General features: G+C 38.9%; 1 protein-coding gene across 3 annotated transcripts in view; it reads left to right on the top strand.

Annotated features, from left to right (window-relative positions):
- Diaph3 (diaphanous related formin 3) overlaps nt 1-20,897 on the top strand; it is a 473,693-nt gene that overhangs the window by 192,361 nt on the left and 260,435 nt on the right. For all 3 annotated transcript variants that reach the window (XM_029469353.1, XM_021182083.2, XM_021182084.2), the window contains one exon: nt 20,097-20,192. In XM_029469353.1, the coding sequence (XP_029325213.1) occupies nt 20,097-20,192 (96 nt within the window). The remainder of the gene's footprint in view (nt 1-20,096; nt 20,193-20,897) is intronic.

Raw genomic sequence — 20,897 nt, 5'->3', positions numbered from 1 at the left:
TGTTAAAGAAAAGTCTTCAAGGTCTCTATTCTCATAATCTCTTGTAAGTAAATAATCCAAGCTGTGCTAGATTTATCATCCTTGTGAGGATCTTACCTAAAATGTCTCATAGATGCACACGCCCTAACATATTCTAAAGACGGAGAAAGCATGCATTTGATGTGTGCTTCCCATGGTTTCCTGTAGCTTTTCACTGGAGCTGTGATTGGCTTTGGCCATGTAGTGGCCATTTTCTCCTCTTTTACCTTCTTTATATAATCTTGAATATTTTCACAGTAGTTCCTATTTTCCCCCTGGAATAGTCCAGGTAGCTGTATGATTTGCATTGGATTAAGCATTGAGAGGCTGCTTAGATCCAGAACTTTCCATCTCCTTTTCATTGCCACCTTCACAGGATTGAGTTTTTTCTTTTCAAGACAGACCGACTCACTCACCATTCCTGTCCTGGATTCTCCAGCCACCCCAGTTCTCTGTGGTCTTCCACTTTGGACACATTGCACGGCCTAGCTTAAGTCCAGCAATAGTCCTGTTCTGATTGGTTCCTGTGCAGATGGGTGCTCAGGACCTACTCACTCGTTTCTGGGGCCTGGCTTACACTGCTCCTTCACTTCCAGTTTAATCAGGCACAGTTTGTGCTGTCCTCGTTCCCATCTTAGTTTTATGATCTTTGGGCTGTTACTGTTTCACTTGTCACAGCCTAGTAGATAGTTCTGTTCTTAGCTTCTGGTGTGCCTTTATCTTTCAGTCTGTCTATACCTATTGGAGCTTGAACTGCCCTAGGAACAGGATCTCTGATTCATTTACTGTAATGTACCAAGGAATGAAAAGAATATCAGACACACAGCTGAACTAAATTAATGTTTGGTCAATAAAATAGGTTTAATCATTTTAGAATTCTTCAGCAAATTGTCTTCTTTTAATTTATGCCAATGGGGATTGTGGAAGGAGACTAGCAATATTTAAATAACCTAGATTCCAATTACCTCTCTCCCTCATGGCTTTCAGTCAGCCTGAGTAAAGTTCTTCCTGCTACCCCATGTTAGCAGCAGGTGAAGAGGAAGAGCCGTCTTAAGTAAACGTTGTTCTGACTGGCTGAAGCTTCATTGGATGTTTCCTAATGGGGGCAGTGGTGGCTTTTAATGTTTTCCCATGTAAACTGCTCCTTTGTTGGATGTTTTAAAAATTTCATGTACATGAATATCTGTATTTTTCCATCTGAATGAACCTGTTTGTTCGCATGTGAATATGTGTATCTGGAGGTCACATGACAACACCCTGCATAGTGTCTCTGGTACCATCCATCATTTGTGGCTTACTTCATTTTACAGGATCCCTTACAGACATGAATATCACCAAGTAGGCTACGTAGGTTCTTTGTGTTTCTGTCTCCCCAAGACACACCCGTACTGTTTATGTGGAAATCAAGGACTGAATGCAAGGCCCTTATGTTTGCCTTGCATGCACTTTCCTGCCTGAGCTGTCTTCCCAGGCCCTGTTTCTTTCTCTATCCAGTTATAAAACACTTCACTTCACACATTTATTTATTTTTATTTTATGTGCATTGGTATTTTGCCTACATGTATGTCTGGGGAAGGCTGTCTGATCTTGGAGTTACAGACAGTTATGAGCTGCCATGTGGGTGCTGGGAACTGAACCCTGGTCCTCTGGAGGAGCAGTCAGTGCTCTCAAGTGCCGAGCCACCTGCCCAGGCTCTCTAAAATGTTTCTGTCAGATCAACATTACTTTCCTTGGTGCTTGACATTCGTTCTTTCTATTCTTCCTGTCCATAGTAGTTGGCAAGTACAGATCTGTTGGGCTATTGTTTTATCTTTTCTGGGTTTCTCTTCTGGAAAAATGGACAAAACAATATGTGCATCTGTTTTTGAAAGCTCCACTCAGTGGCCTACTATTCCAAAGCTTATGTCTATGTATGTTATGATCTGTTTATGAGTTCATCCATTGATAGATATATTTCAGCTGTTTTCTTCTTTCCTACTAATGTGGATTGTACACGTGTGTGTGTGTGTGTGTGTGTGTGTGTGTGTGTGTTCGAGTGTGTGCATTTGAGTTCCCATTTGAATTTCTTTTGGGTAGCTGTTAAATAGAAGTGCTAGGTCAAGTGTTACTCCAATGTTGCCTCTGTAATTAAAACTGCAATTTGTTTCCTTGGTGAATAAAGCATTTCACATTTCTGACTATTACCAATGGTTGAGGATTGCAGTTTCTTTAACCAAACTAATGCCCATTATTGTCAATTTTTGGAGAGATATTGGCGTTTACCTTTAATAGGGAAGTCAACTTAATGACAACTATCCCCCTCTTTTGGTAAAGATTTGATTGTATATGAATTACAATAAAGAACATTAAATTTTGTCTTTGTGTTTTACTACTGTGTACAGACATCATGACCAACGCACATCTTACAAAGGGCAACATTTAATTGGGGCTGGCTTACAGGTTCAGAGGTTCAGTCCATTATCATCAAGGTAGGAGCATGGCAGCATTAAGGCAGTCATGGAGCAGGAGGAGCTGAGAGTTCTACATCTTCATCTGAGGGCTGCTAGGATGAGTACCTTAAAGCCACAGTGACACACCTACTCCAAAGGGTACAGCTACTCCAACAGGGCCACAGTCCCTAATAGTGCCACTCCCTGGGCCTAGCACATACAACTCATTACAACTCTATTCTTAGATGTGCTAGTAAGTACTTAAATCTACTAGAACAACCTCAGGATTCAATTATTTAATTAAAAAAAGCTGTTACACATGATAACAGAAGATTCACAACTATTTGGGAAACTTGTGATTCTGCCCAGAAGAAATATATATATTAAGATGACTCTGCATTCCACTGTTAAATGTGTGTTACTAGTGAATAGACATAAAATATTATGCAATTGATTAAAACTGTATATGGATAGTTTTGTTAAACATGTTATCTTCTGCGATTTCTTATAAAGGAATTGTTACAGAAATTTCATTAAGTGGATGAAAAGTAGTGCCCTAAACTTCTGTATTGCATTTTAATTCATTATAGGATTTGCATATGCATTTTTCTTAGTACCTTCCTAAATGCTTGTTTTATTAAAATGTTAATAATTGTACAGGTATAGACTTAGTTCTGTACCTTATATTTATACACTGATAAGTGGCCTTTGTGACTACTGAAATGGAGTATTAAATTTATTTTTTTGTATTTAACCTGTTAGTTTTGTTTTCAAATCCTTTAATTTCAGTGTGGGTTATTAGAACAGGCCTGTGAACGAAATGAGCTCTATGGGTGAGGTCCCTCATCTTTGCTCCTTAAGTTCTGCCATTTCTTCTGGGAAATTACGTCTGTGACTTCTCAGACTTGAATAGATTTCTCTGTTATTCCACACCACTGTGCCCTCTATTTCTCACCTGCTGGTTTGTAAATCTAATAAGGTTTGTTTTGTGCTTAATAATATCTTTCTTTTTTGTATGTTATAATGTCCCCATGGCAGGACCTGTTTATTTTCTGCCCACCTTATTTCTTGTTTTCCAGCAATGTGTGCTGTTCACTGATTTATAGTGAACATGCATTTGCTGAGTAAACAAATGAGCTGGAGTTGAGTGTCAGAAATGACCACACGTGGGTGCTCCTGGGTGCTGGCGACTGAGGCAGAGCAGTACAGTGTGTCTGTCTGCTCATGGAGAGAAAAGTGGGGAAATGTTGCTAAAAGATGACCGGGAAAAATGATGTTCATATTAATGAAGACTTTGTGTGACATACTTAAGCATTGAAATTCCATCCTGTCACTTATTTATTCATAATTTAATGTACTTATGTTTTAAATTCTGTCACAAATTTTGTAATATTTTGACTAGAGGTATAAAATGTTTTGGCATGGCATCTTCACATCAGACAGCTCTGGAATGGGTAAAACAAGAACAACCAGAACAAGAACAACAAGAAGAGCAAGATCAACAAGAAGAGCAAGAAGAAGAGGAAGAAGAAAGAACAACAAAACCAACAACAAGTGCTCACCAAGAGAAAGGCTCAGCTTACCTGACAAGGAATGACAGGGAACTTCTTTTTAATCCTAGAAAAAGAGTAAATGAAAAAGAACAATGAGCGATCTACTTGATATTTCAAATTCTACTTCTGTCTGTGCTGTTATTATCTTTTGCTTAGATTTTTGGAGCAGCTTTTTAAAAATTTTAGATGAGAAAGAATTAGGAATTTTGAGCAAATTTTGGTGTCTTAGTGAAAACTGTCAAATACAACACATACAAGACACATAGGAGCAGGAAATCCTTCCTGAATTTTGGGAGTAATAATGGTAGGGGCTAAAGAGGGAGTCAGCTTGAAACAGGCTTGAGACCAAATGTTCGGAGTGGTTTCTTACACATCTCACCACCAGAACATAGGTGTGTGAGGCTTACCTGGGCTATCCATCCTATAGGAAGTGGTTGAATGCTATAAAGTCATATAAAGTTTTAGCACATCTTTTGGAATGAAAAAGCACAATTGAAGTCACAGTCTCAAGTAGAGATTAATATTGAGACTCAGAAGAGGACATAAACTTTGCCTGGTTGCAACCTGTTTTTTGTTTTTTTGTTTTGAGATGAGTGTTCAGTCCCTTCATGTTCAGCTTCAATTTTCTCATCTGAATGAGAGGGTTAATAGCTACTTATAAGGTTATTAAGAGGCACTGTAGTGAGTACCCAGTATGATACCTGATGAATACTCCTTCTTCAGTGACAGCTAGCCCATCACTGTGCGATGCATTTCACTTTACATTGCTGTCATGCTGCTATGAATGGAACTTTGCGTTGGGTATTATCTTTATGCTCTCTTCTATATCTGGGGTTTCTTTATTGATATCATTCTAGATATACCTAATATGTTAACTATTTTTGCTCAATTTGTTTTAATAGCCAAATTCCTCTTCAATAGGGAATGAGATCAAATGCAAAACACAAAGCTCTCTCTTTTTTCTCATTTATCCTTTAATTACATTGCATCTCACTATATAGTATTGAAAATACTGCTCTTACGAACTAATGCGGCAACCTTGATCAATTGGCTTTTGTTCATTTCCAAGCAGGAAAGTGTTAAGGGAACCAGGCATTTGGACAGACAGATTTGAAGTTAGAGAAGATTGCTGTTTGTGCTAATGACATTTCCTCAACTTCTTTTGAAAACTATTGCTCATAAGCCTGAGCCTCTCTATACTAATTGTAATGCATTACTGTACCCCATAATCTATGAGAGTGTTCCCCTCTGCCCTCGGCCTGTCCAGCTGTTGTCTTGTACAATTATCAGCAAGTTATTATTCCGGTATAAGCTGTGTCATGCTCAAAAGTAGGATGAAAAAATGGTAATGAGCACACATGAATGTTGGTTGATGAAGGTTAAGTGGTTGCAGATAAGCTCTCTACATTCTTCCCTGTGAATGTTCAGGCTGAGGCTGTGGGTTCTGATGAGGAATTACAAACAAATGGTGCTGATTGACAGTTCCTGATTTAACATTAAAATGGTATCTCAAGGCAAATTGTGTGTTTCAGATGAATAATAAATGCAGTGTTGTTGACCCCGGTGTGCAGCCCAACACTTCAGCTTTGCTTTTATTTTACATTTTCCCCTCTTGTACCAGATTCTCAAAGTCTCTAATTTTTGTATCCCATGTTATTGTCAAAGTATGCCTGACAGTCTGAAATCATTGAAAATATAGAGAGACAATGAGTACATTTACTATGTGCATATATTTTTTAGAATGATAACTTTGTAATTTTTCATGATGAAATACAAATACGAGCATAATATCTGTATAAACAAATAAGCATACATTGGTTTTTACTGTCAGTATATTTCATCTGGTATGTTTCCATGCATTTTAAGTGATGGTCCAAGTGCTTTGTCGGCATTTGTCATTTCCAAACTAATTGAAATTTTTCATATGTATTCATTAGGGTTTTGTATAGATTATAAGAAGTATTTTGTATACTACCTACTAAATACAAACTTCAAAAATATTTTTTCCTTTGAAGATCTGACAAGTTATGACACACCGTTCAGTTATGCTACAGAACTTTGTTCTTCTTTTCCCATCAGTAGTAATTATGAAGCTGGTGCAACATGGGAATCTTTGATTTATAACCGTAAAATACTGTACAAATGTTTGCTTTTAACTACTGGAGTTGTTGGGCCACAATGGGAAGGATCTAGAATTTTGTATCATTTTACAGAAGTGGACACACTTCTTAAATCATCTTGGGACTGTAATGCTGATAGGACCTGCATCTCTCTTTTTGTCACTCAGTAGATGAAAAGCTTGAAGGTTATCATGAGATTCAGCATGGTTGGCAGTAGACATACCATTTGGCATTTGATAATTGGGTTATTTGTTGATACTTGAGAAATATTTTTATGTGCTCTGTAGAGACAGTTTTCTGTGAGTCACTGCCTTCTTAATGTCTGAGCTCAAGTGTTATTTTTCATACAAGTATATTTTTCATATGGGAATTTTGCTTTGTGCAAAGTACATTTTTCCCCTTCTGAGCATCAGGACATCTTTGTGCTTAAGAACATTTTTCTCCTTCAGAGCTCTGTAATCTCTATTGTATTAGTACCTAAGTCTTCTCTGCTAGTGTGGCTGCTGCTTCTGTCACTGACTAAAATTGGATATACAAATCAGACTCCTTCAGGGCCAGATGCTTCTAAGTATTATGCCTCGGATGCAGTTATCTGCTTTCAGCAAGCAGAGCTCTCAATTTGTTTTATGAGCCAATCATGGTGAATCATCCTGCCATCCAAACAGCCAGCTGACTGCCTCGTCTACCAAGCTACACAGTATGGGATATTGTCCACTCTGAAGTGACCTAACTCCCAAGGCATAGTCCTAAGCCAGGCAGAAGTGCTTCTTCCTTCATGTGGTCTGTAGTCTAATGAAGACCATAAACTGAGCAGTGACCATGGTGGTAGGTACTATGCAGATCCAGTGTAAGGCATGGCCATGGCTGCTAATTTAGAGGGGGCATTCCTGGCAGGCTGTCTCCACAGAGATGAAATAAAAGGATGAAAGAGAAGAAGGAATTAATTAGCATGGAACAAAGTGACAAGAGTTCAGGTGTAAGAACAACCAAGGCAAATTGAGCCAGGCATGGTGGCGCACGCCACGGGGAAACTGTCTCAACCCCCACCCCCCAAACAGAACAAAACAAAACAAAGACAAAAACAAGTCATCCTACTGAAAAAGAATCTCTTCACCATTCAGTGCAGATTCTTCACAGTATGTGATGTGAGTGCACTTGAGAGTTGAGGCTTGAGTCTGGGATCACTTGGAAACCTTTGATTATTATGAAGTATGACCACACAATTGTGGAAAACAGGAAGAAAGGACAGTCTAATAGTGGGAATGGTCACAGGGAGCGAAGGGAATATTTGATATCCTACCAGCTCATCTTCAGGGACCATGATACTGACCTACAGAACAGAGTGAAGATATGACAGGTTCATCACAAGGTGTGAATATCTATATGAAGTTACATATTAGGAGTCAGTCTAAAGCCAGTTCTTTCCAAAAACTTTGTCTGTTCTCTTCAAAGGAAGGTCTTAAACTAGAGCTGTTTTCCCATTAACATGAACAAAATATATCTCAAATAATTTCGTGCTAAGCATAGTTTTTCGTTAACCCAAGCAAGCATTAGTTCATAAGCAAACTGAAATTCTCAGAAATCTCAGTGCATGCAAGGCATGGGTGACAGTGAAAGTGAGCTTGTGAATTACTTTCTGTAAACTGGATTCTTGCAGCTCAGCTTCCTGTTGGGATTCGGTTGTCTTTCGCCCAACAAAAGCACCAGCGCTCATGTGGGATTGATTATAAGTTTTGAACCAAACTCTTTTGTTTTTTGTTGCCTGTGCCAATTAGGAATCAGAATCCTCAGAGCTCTTGCATTTTTGGTTTTTATAGTTTTGTAAACCCAGTTTTTCTACATTGTATGTAAATTCTTTTCAGTTCTTTTTACTTCTTTGTATGTTTACACACATAAACATTCTGTTATACTTAGAAAGCAACTTTCCATAGAGGAGCCAGTAAGAGGCATCCTTTAAATCCATCCCCATTTATCTTTTAAGAACCATGGATAATGCCACTTACAGCATGATGACTCTTTTGATTCATCTGTGAGATGTTATTTTTTTCTGCTTTGATCCTCCAAAGTGCTCCATTGATCTTTTTCCTTGATTGGCCTCAAAGAATTGGGGCAACATAACCTTTTCAGAAACTCTTTCAGTGGGCTTATGATAAGATAAATATCAAACGATGCCTGACCTCTACAGTGCTTCTCCTTTGACATAAGTGATAGTATTATTGTATAGTGTTATGTCCTATTGTCCAAATTCCATTTGAACTTTAAGGAAAACCCCTGGGCCTTAGTTTACTCTGTTCATCTATAGTCAGTCCAGTCACTGACTTGGAATTTTCTGAGTAATTTGAAGAAATGAATAAGCTTGCTTAAGACCTTTTCTTTCTTTCTTTCTTTCTTTCTTTTCTTTTCTTTTCTTTTCTTTTCTTTTCTTTTCTTTTCTTTTAAATTTTGTAATTATATTTAGGTACAGAAAATTTAGTGTACATTTAACCCAATTTAGTGGCGAGTTCTTTAGCCTTTGCTTTTTCCAGCTTGGCAATTCGAGCTACAGACTTAGGACCCAGGACGTTACCTCCCCAGTGGTGACGGATCTCGTCACAAGATACCCAAAGGGAAGAAGGCCAGGGGGAAGAAGGTGACCCCGGCCCCCGCCGTTGTCAAGAGGCAGGAGGCCAAGAAGGTGGTCAACCCTCTGTTTGAGAAGAGGCCCAAGAACTTCGGCAATGGACAGGACATCCAGCCCAAAAGAGATTTAACGCGCTTCGTCAAATTTCGTCAATTGGCCCCGCTACATCAGGCTGCAGTGGCAAAGAGCCATCCTCAACAAGCGGCTTAAGACCTTTTCTATCCTGTCAAGGGAGCCCTTTGGGTATCCCCACAGGAGAGTTCCTCCAGTTCCTGTGTCCTTGTAACCAAGGTTTCCCACTGGTCTCTGGGTAATGAGATCATAGTGAGTTGATCTCAAAGCAGGAAGTGGATATTTCCTGTTTATTGTGTATAGTGGTGTGGCCTTGGAGCCCTTACTCCACTTCTCAAGTTATATCTCTAAGGTATACAGAAGGTGCTGGTACTAATGCTAAGGTCCTGCTCCTTAATTGGTTCTTGATTTGTCAGTAATGAAAGCCAGGGGCTAATGGCTGGGTGGACAGTACAGGTGGGACTTCCAGTTCCCCCTTTCCAGGGGGAAAAGTCAGCCCTGAGGAAGGAGAAGGGGGTTTTGCCATACTTTGGAGGCAAAAGAACACAGCAACCATGTGAGTTCTTGGGGAACCTGGGTCCTGTGGTCACTAGCACAGGAGGGTGGCCAAGGATGTTTGACAGGGGCTAGGTGGGACTAGCCATTGAAGATTAGGGCAGGTGGAGAGACAGAGATAATAAATTGGTAATTGTTGTTCCAAGAAGGCAAATGGTAAAGGAAAAAAGTTGTGTGTGTGTGTGTGTGTGTGTGTCTTTCATCTGGGAATTTAGGGAAACTGGAAAGGAGGAGGATATTGAGGTCACCTCCTGGAGCTAATGGCTGGTAGAGCAGAAGGGAAGCTGGGTGGGAGCTGGTACTGTGGTTGATCCCGGAGCAAAAGGGGGTAGCAATAAAACTACAAGCTACAGTATCCTTCCTTCGATGCTAGCACTTTAGGACTTTGTGAGACTGCTGATCTTCAGTGAACATAAAGAAATGTTCATACTCAGCAGAGAACTGTTCAGATGGAGACAAGTTGATGACATTTTTTTGTTAAGGAGATGGTAAGAAGATTTTTAGGTAGATAAAACGAGTGCTACTATGTTTTGGAAAATGAGAAGTGCAGACTATACACTCTCACATACAGTCCATGTGTACATGTGTGCTAGTTAGAAACAGGCTCTTACTATGAAGACATGGATGCTCTCAATCTATCTTCCTGCTTTAGCTTTGAGTGCTAGGATTATGATGTGAAGCACAAAGTCTGACTACATTGTAATAATATTATTAAACAAGTGTTTAGATATGATTGAAATACAATTCAGTTCAGAAAGTCAAACAGGTGCATTATGGTATTATTATCCATAGCATGTGGCCAGGTGAAAGACTAGGAATGAAGTTCTTTAAAAGAATGGAAATCTCTCTTTCCCATGACATGGACAAGTGTGCAAGGCTTATTGCTCTGTAACATGGATAAAATACCAAAGAACATATATGATACAAGCTACTTGGATTTAATAAAGCCCTAATGTGTAGGTGCATACATTTTTTTGGTGTTCGTAATTTCCTATATACACACATCTCTAGGCTTTTAATTGTCTTTTTGTGCTGAATAGTTTTGGCTGGTGAATATTGGTGTGTGTGTATAATGCGGGAGGGTTCTAGTTTTTAAACATCCTTCTCTGTTTGAGCTTATTGAGTTAATAATTATGTTTTCCTATACGGCGGAATGTGAGAATGGATACTTTTTATTTTAATAGCAGATTTGATCATGGTAAAATAGAAATTTGAACATGGGAAACAGTCTAGAATACAGTGGGAAATTAGGACTTTTGTAAGAAAATATACATTTTTTTATAGCTTCTCTAACAGAATTTTATTTATTTTTCATTATTATTTTTTATTACATATTTTTCTCATTTACATTTCAAATGCTATCCCGAAGGTTCCCTATACCCTCCCACCACCCTGCTCCCCAACCCACCCACTCCCACTTCCTGGCCCTGGCATTCCCCTGTACTGGGGCATATAATCTTCATAAGACCAAGGGCCTCTCCTCCCAATGATGGCCGACTAGGCTGTCCTCTGCTACATCTGCAGCTAGAGACACGAGCTCTGGGGATACTGGTTAGTTCATACTGGTTTGCTCTTCCTATAGGGTTGCAGGTCCCTTCAGCTCCTTGGGTACTTTCTCTAGCTCCTCCATTGGGGGTCCTAAATTTGACTTTAGAATGGATTAGGATAGTGTTTATTCTTGGGTTTCCCACTTAGATATCATCCAGAGATTTCTGCTTCCTTTCCTAGTTATCTCTCCTTGCTCCTGGAAATCGCTTAGTGAGAGCTACTCTAATTGATCCTCCACAAAATGGTGCAGACTGCTTACTTGACTGTTGATGGCTCTTGGGCCTGGATGAAGCACTTGAGGCTGAGTGCAAAGGGCACCCCTCATTCCTTTCCAGAATTTGCTTCTTTGTTCTTTCCAAGTTCCAGTGGCATATGTAGAGCTGAGGGAAAATGCTGGGATTACTTCACTCCCCTTGCTTCCCGAATGCAAGGAGATAAAATATGAGAGGACTTTATGGTGTGTCTTAAGTAGAGTGTAGTAAAGCCTGGAAAGAGAAATGAAGCCACTCTTTGCTAGAAACCCCACTGTTAACTAGTTTACATGTGCTCTATACCTTTGAAGGCCCGAGGTTGATATTGGGGAAAATATAGATGAGAGTTAGTTCTCTAGAATGTGAAGTGTCTTATCATTCTTCATAAATTTGGAGGAGAAAATCATGGGTCAGGTAGGGGAGCCGAAGAGGCAACAGAGGAATGGATTTCTTTCTTTGTTTTAAAGCTGCATGCTCATGTCTGGACAGGGTAAGTGCTGTAAACATGAGTGTAGGCATAGACCATGTATATCCTAAGTGATTTGCTTTTCCTCTGCTTTGATGACTTTGTGGTCACTTAGAAATTATTCTCTTCATTTTCAAAGCAAAGCATTGACTGTTCTTATTGTTAACTAGGTTTTAGTATCAGGAGATTAAAAAACAAACATTGTTTGAATGACTTGAAGCTGCATGCTCATGCTCTTTAATTTTTAAATTGTGCTTAAATAGACATAAGATATTAGTATGTGTTGCTGTTTAGTTGTGCAGTTTTGTGTTGTTTCCCCTGTTAGGCAATAACCCCCAGCTTTCCACTGTTCTGTGTCTAGGACTTTCTTTCCCTTTGATTCCTGCAGTAAACACTCCTCTTTTCTCTTACACCAGAAGGCCATTATTTGAAATTTAGTTTTCTCTAATAAAGTGTAGCATAAACTCTACTAGTCCTTCTCTAGCCTATCTTTTACACTATGGAGACCTATGTAGGCTTTTACTCTCTTCGTGAGCCAAGCTTTCCTATTGTAGGCAGTCTTCAGCAGCACAGCGTGTAACATCCCAGCAGGTAAGACAGCACAGATGGGTAGTAGAAAACCCCAGCATCTTGTCCTTGTTTTTGTTGGTCATGGGTGTTGTTTGCTTGTTTATTTGTATTGTTTGTTGTTGTTGTTTTTTTTTCTTCAAAATCTGGTGGTTGTGAGGACAGAAACCTAAGTATTTGGTTATAGCAAGGAAATAGATAAAATAATGGCACTCCTTAGCTAGGATAATTGATAGCTAGGAAAATCTGAAATGCTACATGGAACCTTCACAGCAGAATGAAGAATTTTACTGTGGCAGTGGCCAAGTTGGCTAGAACCCCTTGCTGAGCCAGCAGAGAAAAAAAACCTGAAGAAGAGGGAGAGATAGTGACTCAGGAGGCCATGGAATTGAACATGTTCAGACTGCTGTTTTTTCCTACCCAATCACATCTATTTCTGGTCAACATTTCTGGTTATGATGCATTCATAACCCTTTCCCAGCACAATGCGAAGGCCATTGGTAAAGACAGGGATGCAGTTACTATGGTAAGGGCAACTTGGTAAAGTATCATTCATTATTTTGGTGCAAAAACATATTGATGTGATGTGATGCTGGTGTTGTCATTCCATACCCTTGGTCAGCGTTCCCACACGCATAAGAACCTGCAGAACAAATACAACAAAACATAATCCTGCAAGCTTGCTGTCATTAGATACAAGTTGAATATTGTAAGCTTTGTTTTCTAATTCTGATCATTTCATGTTCCCTGGAATTCCTTGTGTTAGCATATTAGAATAGTAATACTTTTTAATTCAGGTTTGAGATAATCTGACCGTTTTCATGAAGCTGTATCCTTTTTCTCACACAGAGACACCCCAAGGATAGTGTGCTTGGTTTTACAGCATTAACATGGTTTTGTTAGCTCATATAATTCATGGCTACCCTTTCTAGTCTCAAGTTGCTTAGGGCTGTGTATACAGATATTAATAAGCTGGCTTATTAAATCCAGCATGCTGGAGATCCTGAATTGCCCATGTCCTCATCTGGACTTAATCCTTCTTTGTAATTCTCGTTCTTTCAGTAATGGCTTCTTTTCTTTCAGCAGCGTATTCTCTGGTGTGAGCTTTAGTATGTCATGCATTAGTGTTTAAAGGCTTTATTGCAGATTCTTGTAGCAGAGGCATATTTCTACTTCCTAGTATTATCTGAGCATATACATGAAAAGGTTGTGCTGCCAAAATAGAAGTTCATTGTAAAAATGCCTTTTATGAATACATACATTATTCCATGATGAAGAAACACCAGTGTTCTTGTGAATTCATAAAGACCAGGAGGCAGAATGGTTCTTTAGGGGAGGGAAATACTGAGGTACATGGTAAAATATATAAGGGTATTTTTCTGAGTTACCAACTGAACCAAGAAAGATCATCTGAAAAACGAATATAATTTCTTTCTTAGTGGGGTTCTTAATTCTAATACTATTTTGTCTTTGACTTTAAATCTCTACGATCAAAACTCGCCTTCTGTGCAGCAAGCATGCTCTTAATATGTGCCTCATCACTACCCAGAGCAGTTTTCATATTCACTTTATTTTTCCCCACAACAGTTTTTTAAACTGTTTCCTCCCCATGTTTCCTCCCCCAGTCCCACCTTGTAAAGTTCTTTCCTCATCCCCTTCTCCTCTGAGAGGGTCCCCTCAATCCCCACAAGTTGACATCAAGTCTCTATAGGATTAGGTGCATCCTCTCCCACTGAGGCCAGAGTAGGTAGTCCTCTGCTACATATGTGCCAGGGGCTTGAGCCCAGCCCATGTATGCTCTTTGGTTGGTAGCTCAGCCTCTGGGATCTCTAGGGGTCTGGGATGGTTGACACTGTTGGTCTTCTGTGGGGTTGCCATCCCCTTCAGCTCCTTCAACTCTTCCCCTTACTCTTCTATATGGGTCTCTGTGCTCAGTCTAATGCTTGGTTGTGAGTATCTGCATCTTTCTCAGTCAGATGCTGGTAGAGCCTCTCAGAGTACAGCTATGCTAGGCTCATCTCTACAAGCACAACATAGCATATGTAATGGTATAAAGGTTTTATGGATACCCATTGATGATGGATACCAACTTGGTGTAGTCACTTGTAAACCATTTGTTCAGTCTCTGCTTCATTTTCCCCCCTGTATTTCTTTTAGACATGAGCATTTCTGGGTCAAAATTTTGAAGGTGGGTTGGTGTCTCCATCCCTCCACTGGGGTCCCTGTCTGTCTACTGGATGTGGTCTCTTCAGGTTTCATCTCCCAGCTGTTAGACATTTCACCTAAGGTCACACACATTGAGTCCTGGGAGTCTCTTTCATCCCAAGTCTCTGGGACTTTCCATAGGTTCCACCTACTTCCCACTCCTGGAAGGTGCATATTTCTAATAATTATCCCAGCCCTTTGGACACTTTGCCTTTTTTATTTTTTTTTAGCTTTTTTTTTAATTTCTTGGTTATGAGAGGCTGTTTATACAAAGGGCATCTGCAGTTATTGATTCATTTTAAGTTGTGGATGTAATAATTTTCAGGTGAATAAAGTTGCTCATTTCTGTGGTTGAGGTTGGCTTTTGAGAACAGATAAAATATTTTCTTGGATGTATTTCTTGCAGGGACAAGCAAATAGGGAAATAAACTTGCTGTGGTGGTGGCCACCTGTCATTTTAGTACTCTGGATGCTGAGGCAGGAGGATGGTAGTGAGACCTTATTTAACAAGTGAAACACATCCTAACCAAAATTACACCAATAATGTGGGAGGTGGAAAGAGGTGGTGGAGGGAGAGGAGAAGAGAGAAGAGACAGAAAGATACATTGAGCCCAAGCAGGGAACCTGAGAGTGAGATGTTGGTGCCATTGCTGGATCTAGGGTCTTCGTAGGGTGCTATAGACATGTCAGAGTGGTTTTAAAACACAGGGTAGGTATTTTCAAGCTTTATTTAAAGTCATGAATTCCTTCTCCTTATTTTTCCAGGACATTTATTATAGAGTAAAGCCCTTCGCAGGCTTTGTTTTTTGACATTGACTACTGAAGTAGAATATCATGTAATGAGAAATATGCATGTATTTACTATACTTGTGATGATTGCTACAGATAAAATAATCTTTTGCATAAAATTTCATTTAGTGCTTCAACACTCTTCCTGAATTGTCAAAAACTTCTTTCGCCAGAAAAATTGGTTATGGCAGACACACATTAATATTTGAACAGAGATATAGCCTATGTATTTTGCTCTGAATGTTTTCTGTGTAGTTAGTTGCATTTCATTTTGTTTGTGTGTCTAGAAATACTAAAATTAGGTTTGACAGATCAGATAAGACTAAAGTAATTTATAGGGTTCTTAGGACCAAAATATTTACTTCATTGTTTGCCAAGGTTGTCTCGCAAACAAAACCTGTGTGGTGTGTATGGCGAGTGTGTGTGTGTGTGTTTATGTGTGTTTGCACATGCACAGTTGTTTCTCATTACAAGCCTTTTTCCTTTCACCTGCAAGTTTTGTATTTTATGATCGAGTTTTCTGTAGTTAGGTTGAATTTGCTGTCACATCATAGTGTTATCGAGTTGCGTTTTAATTTTGGTACAACTCTGTGTTTTCTGAACTTTCGAGTCAGCTCATTGTGTTTAGAAGTTATGTTATTAAAGATGGCAATTTTTGAAAGCATTTGCATGCATAAAAATTTTAAGATTCATATTAAATAAGTGCTTGGCATATTTTCAATGTTTCAGCTTTAATATACATTTATTCTGAAAGACTCAATAAAATTATAGAAATAGAACATAATTACATAACATATTCCATATGATAAGAGAAAACTATCTTTTTATGTTATTCTGCTTTTCTTAACTATCAACACATTTTGACCTGTGTATTCTAGGTTTTTTAATAGTGAAATAATGTATGATAAAATTTATATGCAATCTATGATAAAATTTATATGGAATCTAATTCTTCAAAGGTCACATTTTAAATCAATCTGATTAGAACATAATGGAAAATGGGCCGGAATAAGATGTACAATCATGTACCATGGAACAATAATTTTTAATGGAAAATTTAGTGTGAAAGAAAAGATTTTGAAAGGAGATTCTTCCTATAATTTTGCTGCTATTTTTGAAACTTTGAACATTTAAAAAGAATAAAGTGAAGACGTAATTTAAAAAGACTTTTTCAGTTCATGGCTCTTGGTGTCAGAGAAAGTTTTGTCATCTTTGACTTAATTCTGACATAAAGCCCATATAAAATGCAGCGTATGCTGTGTTCACCATCACGGGAGCTTTTGAACAGTATTAATCTTCTCATGGAAAAAATGGAGTGTTCCTCTACATGTCTAGGAAGTAAGATTAAACATAGACTTGTAATGCCAGAATGGCTAGCTCACAAGGCTAGATGGTCTTAATGATTGGCCCCTGTGAATCAGAGTTCCATGTTATCCAGGAAAAAAAAAAAAAACCCTGTCCTGCAGCTACAGTGTTTTTGTATGCCTGACGATGCTGGTGTGTGTTTGCTTTACTGCTGGGGGCTCCACTGTGCTGTGCACTCTGATGTGTTCATCATGTTTCTGTTCCAGGGGTGGTCCAGGAGAGCCATGACCACCTCATGTCACTCTCCCCACTCCTTTTCTGTACCCCACTGTCATCTATAGCATTAGGGCAGGAGCATGATGAGGCCGAGATGCAGAACTGTGTCACCATTGCAAGCTCTCTGTACTTCAGGGACCTTATATCTTAATATTTCACAGAGACATTATTGCACGGTAATGGGAATGGTGTTTTGTGTAAAATCTTTATTCCCACTAAATGACCAGTCTACTTTATCCGTGTTCTCTATAATGAATCATTTTTATTATTGTATTAGTCTTCCCCCATACTATAACAAAGTAACAGAAGCTATGTGGTATACAGAAAAATAGCTCATTTACTGGAGAATTCCTTAGAGTAAAGAGAGTGTCATCAGACTCTGCCTGGCTCTTGTAAGGACATTTTCGTGAATGGCACCATGGCAGATGTGCTTGGGAGGGGATGGTTTGCATGGAGAGTCAGGGAGCTAGAGAAAAATGTGGAAGGGGGCCATTTGGCTCTCTGAACAATCTTTACATGAAGGTGTAGGGTTCAGGAACTTTCTCTAATCCCTTCTGACCACAGAGTATCGGCAACCTAACAGCCTCACCTATTAAAAGGGCTGGGTTCCTTTTGCTGTTCTGGGGACTAACTGCTGTACTATGGCACTTAAGTTAATCATTTTCCCGCTTTGCGGCTGATCAGAAGTACACAGCTGCTGGGCGTGGTGGCGCATGCCTTTAATCCCAGCACTTGGGAGGCAGAGGCAGAGGCAGGTGGATTTCTGAGTTCAAGGCCAGCCTGGTCTACAAAGTGAGTTCTAGGACAGCCAGGGCTATACAGAGAAACCCTGTCTCAAAAAAGAAAAAAAAAAGTACACAGCTGTTTGGCTGATTTTGAAAGAAAGAGAAAACTTTTCAGTTCTAAATGTCCTGGACATTATTATTATTGTCCTCTCATCTCTTTGGCTAAGTAAACTTCTCTGTGTCATATTAACATGAACTATTTCAACCTTGCAAGTTTTACTTCTGCTGTTTTCTGTGAAAATTTTCTTCTGAATTCTCTGTCCCTGCTCTCAGTGACCATCCAATCCTTTGACTCTGTAGCTGGGAAGCTGAGGAAACCTGTTCATTCGTTTCGTTCTCAGCACAGTGACTAAGAGTCTAATGTAACTTCCTTCTAAGCCAGAGAAAATTAGTTAATACTTGCTTAATCTCTGAGGGTAACTGATGTTGTCAGGGTTGATAGTAAACTTTACCTTTTACTATGATACTTAGTGTACTCCAGTAGGAAGGCTATGGGAGTTGAAGTTCACGATCTACTGCTTGCGACCCTTCCCTCACTGTGGAGATGAGGGTTAAGCTTATGAGGTGACAGGTGAAGCTGAAGGTCGCTCCATGCCCTCCCTCACAATTTTCACTGGATGTTAATTAAAGCTGCCTTCCTTTGGCTTTTTTCAGAATACACTAGGAAATATTTCAGCATTTAAGAGGGCACTGATGGGAACCAAATCTTACAAATTGGTTAGAGCCTGCTCTTCTCTTAGGGATGACAAACTACAACACAGATTCTCCCTAAAAATGGTAGATGATTGTAATTTGTGAGATTAAGCAAAGGGTTGCGCCCTTGTTAATAGATTTCATCTAATTTTGCCCAGTATAAAGTGATAAGGTATTATGTGCCAGGAAGGTAAGCTTTGAATTTTGTGGTCATTTCACCATCTAGGAAATCCACTACAATGGAAGAACTGTTGGGAATGATACTGCATCTTCCTTCTAGTTTTCTTTATATATATATATATATATGGTATTTTCTTCACTTACATTTCAAATGCTATTTTGAAAGTCCACTTCCTGGCTCCGACATTCCTCTGTACTGGGGCATATGATCTTCGCTGCTCTCCATATTTTCATGTGCAGTTGCCTCTTAGATGTGACCATATGAAGGAGGAAGCACTACCTAAACCAAAAATGTTCAAAGATGGCCTACTTCAAATTTGTACCTCATTTGTCAGCAAATAAATTAACAGTATCTCTCTTCTCTGTACTTTGTGAATTCCTACATTTATACACAGGAATGTATTGACACCAAAGACATTTAGTGAGCACCAGAGTGGAGACCCAGGTCTTGGGTACCAGCCATGTGCTGGCAGATGATATCTTGGTCTCTGTCTCTATGTGGTGCTGAAATCTTCAGACATCTTAGATTAGCTTTAAAGATCTTGGATAGTTAGTTTCCTCTTTTAATTTTGGTGTTATTTAATTTACCAAATATCTTGTGCTTATATGATTTTTCATATTTGTCTTTCACACTCTTGACTCATCCATTCTATTTTCTCTTCTTCTCCACCCCCCCCAAATCCCAACCTGGATTTTCTCCTTCAAGTGTTGAATTATACCCCATTATCTCAGGAAGGTCATATTTGACTTGCATGCCTTAGTTTAGTCTTCTTTTCCCCTGTGGTTCTTATTGAAAAATTAATGAGTTTACCAGTGTATGTTGACTGTCATTTACTTTACAGTCACTTGTATTGGGCCATAAATTTTTTGATGTTGGGGTACCTGCCTGGTCTAGCATTGCATATACATCACCTAGCCCAGTACTTTAGAATTGGTGCTTAGTATTCCTATTACAACAAAAAATGAATGTAAACATATAATAAAATCAGTGCTGTGTTTATGCAGTATATGGGAGTATAATTTGTATTCCCTTAGGATGAATAAAGTTTATAACAAAATCACATGTTGTTTATGAAGAATAGTGTATTACCTGAATAATTACCAGATTACATTTTCCCTTCTAAATGGACATGCTAATTCAAATATAAAATAGCTGTGTGTGTCTTGTCTTGTCTTTTTTTTTTTTTTCTTTCATTACAGGGTTTCTTTCTGTAGCCCTGGCAGTTATGAACTCACTCTATACACCATGCTGGTCTCAAACTGACAGAGATCTACCTTCCTCTACCTCCTGAGTGCTGGCCTTCAAGGCTTGCTCCACCACAGCCTGTCCTTGGGCTCTCTTCTAAAACTCATCTAAATAATGTTTATCAGCTTCTAAAACTGTGTTCTCCTTCTATGTAAGTGACTTGACTGACTATATACACTCTCACACCTTGTGCTGTCGCTCACCACTGGATAACTCTTTACCAGCAGCTTCCATCTCAGGCTTAGCCCAAACGCACTGGCACATGTCCTGGGTCTTAGGTGATTATTATTTTATTTTTATTACTGTGTGATTTAGAATACATACATGTTAACTTCTTTGATGGAAAAAGTTCATCTCCTGCCATTTTGCCCTTGAAGGTCATACTGATTCTAACATTAATCTCTCCTTTGTCTTACAGAGAAAAGGAATACAAATGACTTTGATGAGAAGAAAGTTATTAAGAAGAGAATGAAGGAACTTAAATTTCTAGATCCTAAAATTGCTCAGAACCTTTGTAAGTATCAGATATGAAGACCATTTTGAAGTATCAATGTACTGAGGATTGTTTCTTGAAATCTGCTCATTTTGTGTCTTGTTTTCCATCATTTTAATTTCTTAGCTTGAATCCCAAATTCAAATATGTCTCCTTCATGCAAATTACAAGATTAAAATCTTGAAAAGATTAATATGTACTAGAAAATAAGAAAAGGATTTAAGATGAAGTTCCATTTCCTACAAGTGCCTAAGGAACTGCTCTTTAAAGTTCTTTTTTCAGGTATTAAAGACACAGAATTCAGGTGATGACATCACAGTTTGGACTTCGTAATCTATCTATTCTTTTATCCTTCTTAATAACTATTATTTGAGACACTTTGTCATGCAGGTCAGCCGTTGGCATACTAATGGAAATCAGGATGAGGAGTAAGAGGAATTCCATATTCCACCTGAGCAGCTCAAAGCCTTTTCTTCAAAATCTCTGATGGAAATATTTTAGATTTAATTACTGTTACAGGAGCTAAATATGTAGTGCTCAATTGTCTTCCTGCCTGAATTATTATGAGAGAAGGAAATAATTTTGTTCCTAATTCATTTCTTTTTTTTTTCTGCTCTCCACTTTTTTTTTGGGGGGGGGGGTTCCCAGACAGGGTTTCTCTGGATAGCCCTGGCTGTCCTGGAACTCACTTTGTAGATCAGGCTGGCCTCGAACTTAGAAATTCAC

This window comes from Mus caroli, chromosome 14 (assembly GCF_900094665.2).
Source record: "Mus caroli chromosome 14, CAROLI_EIJ_v1.1, whole genome shotgun sequence".
Lineage (NCBI taxonomy): Eukaryota > Metazoa > Chordata > Mammalia > Rodentia > Muridae > Mus > Mus caroli.
Note: the sequence above shows the minus strand (reverse complement) of the source record. Positions and strands in the feature narration are given on the sequence as shown.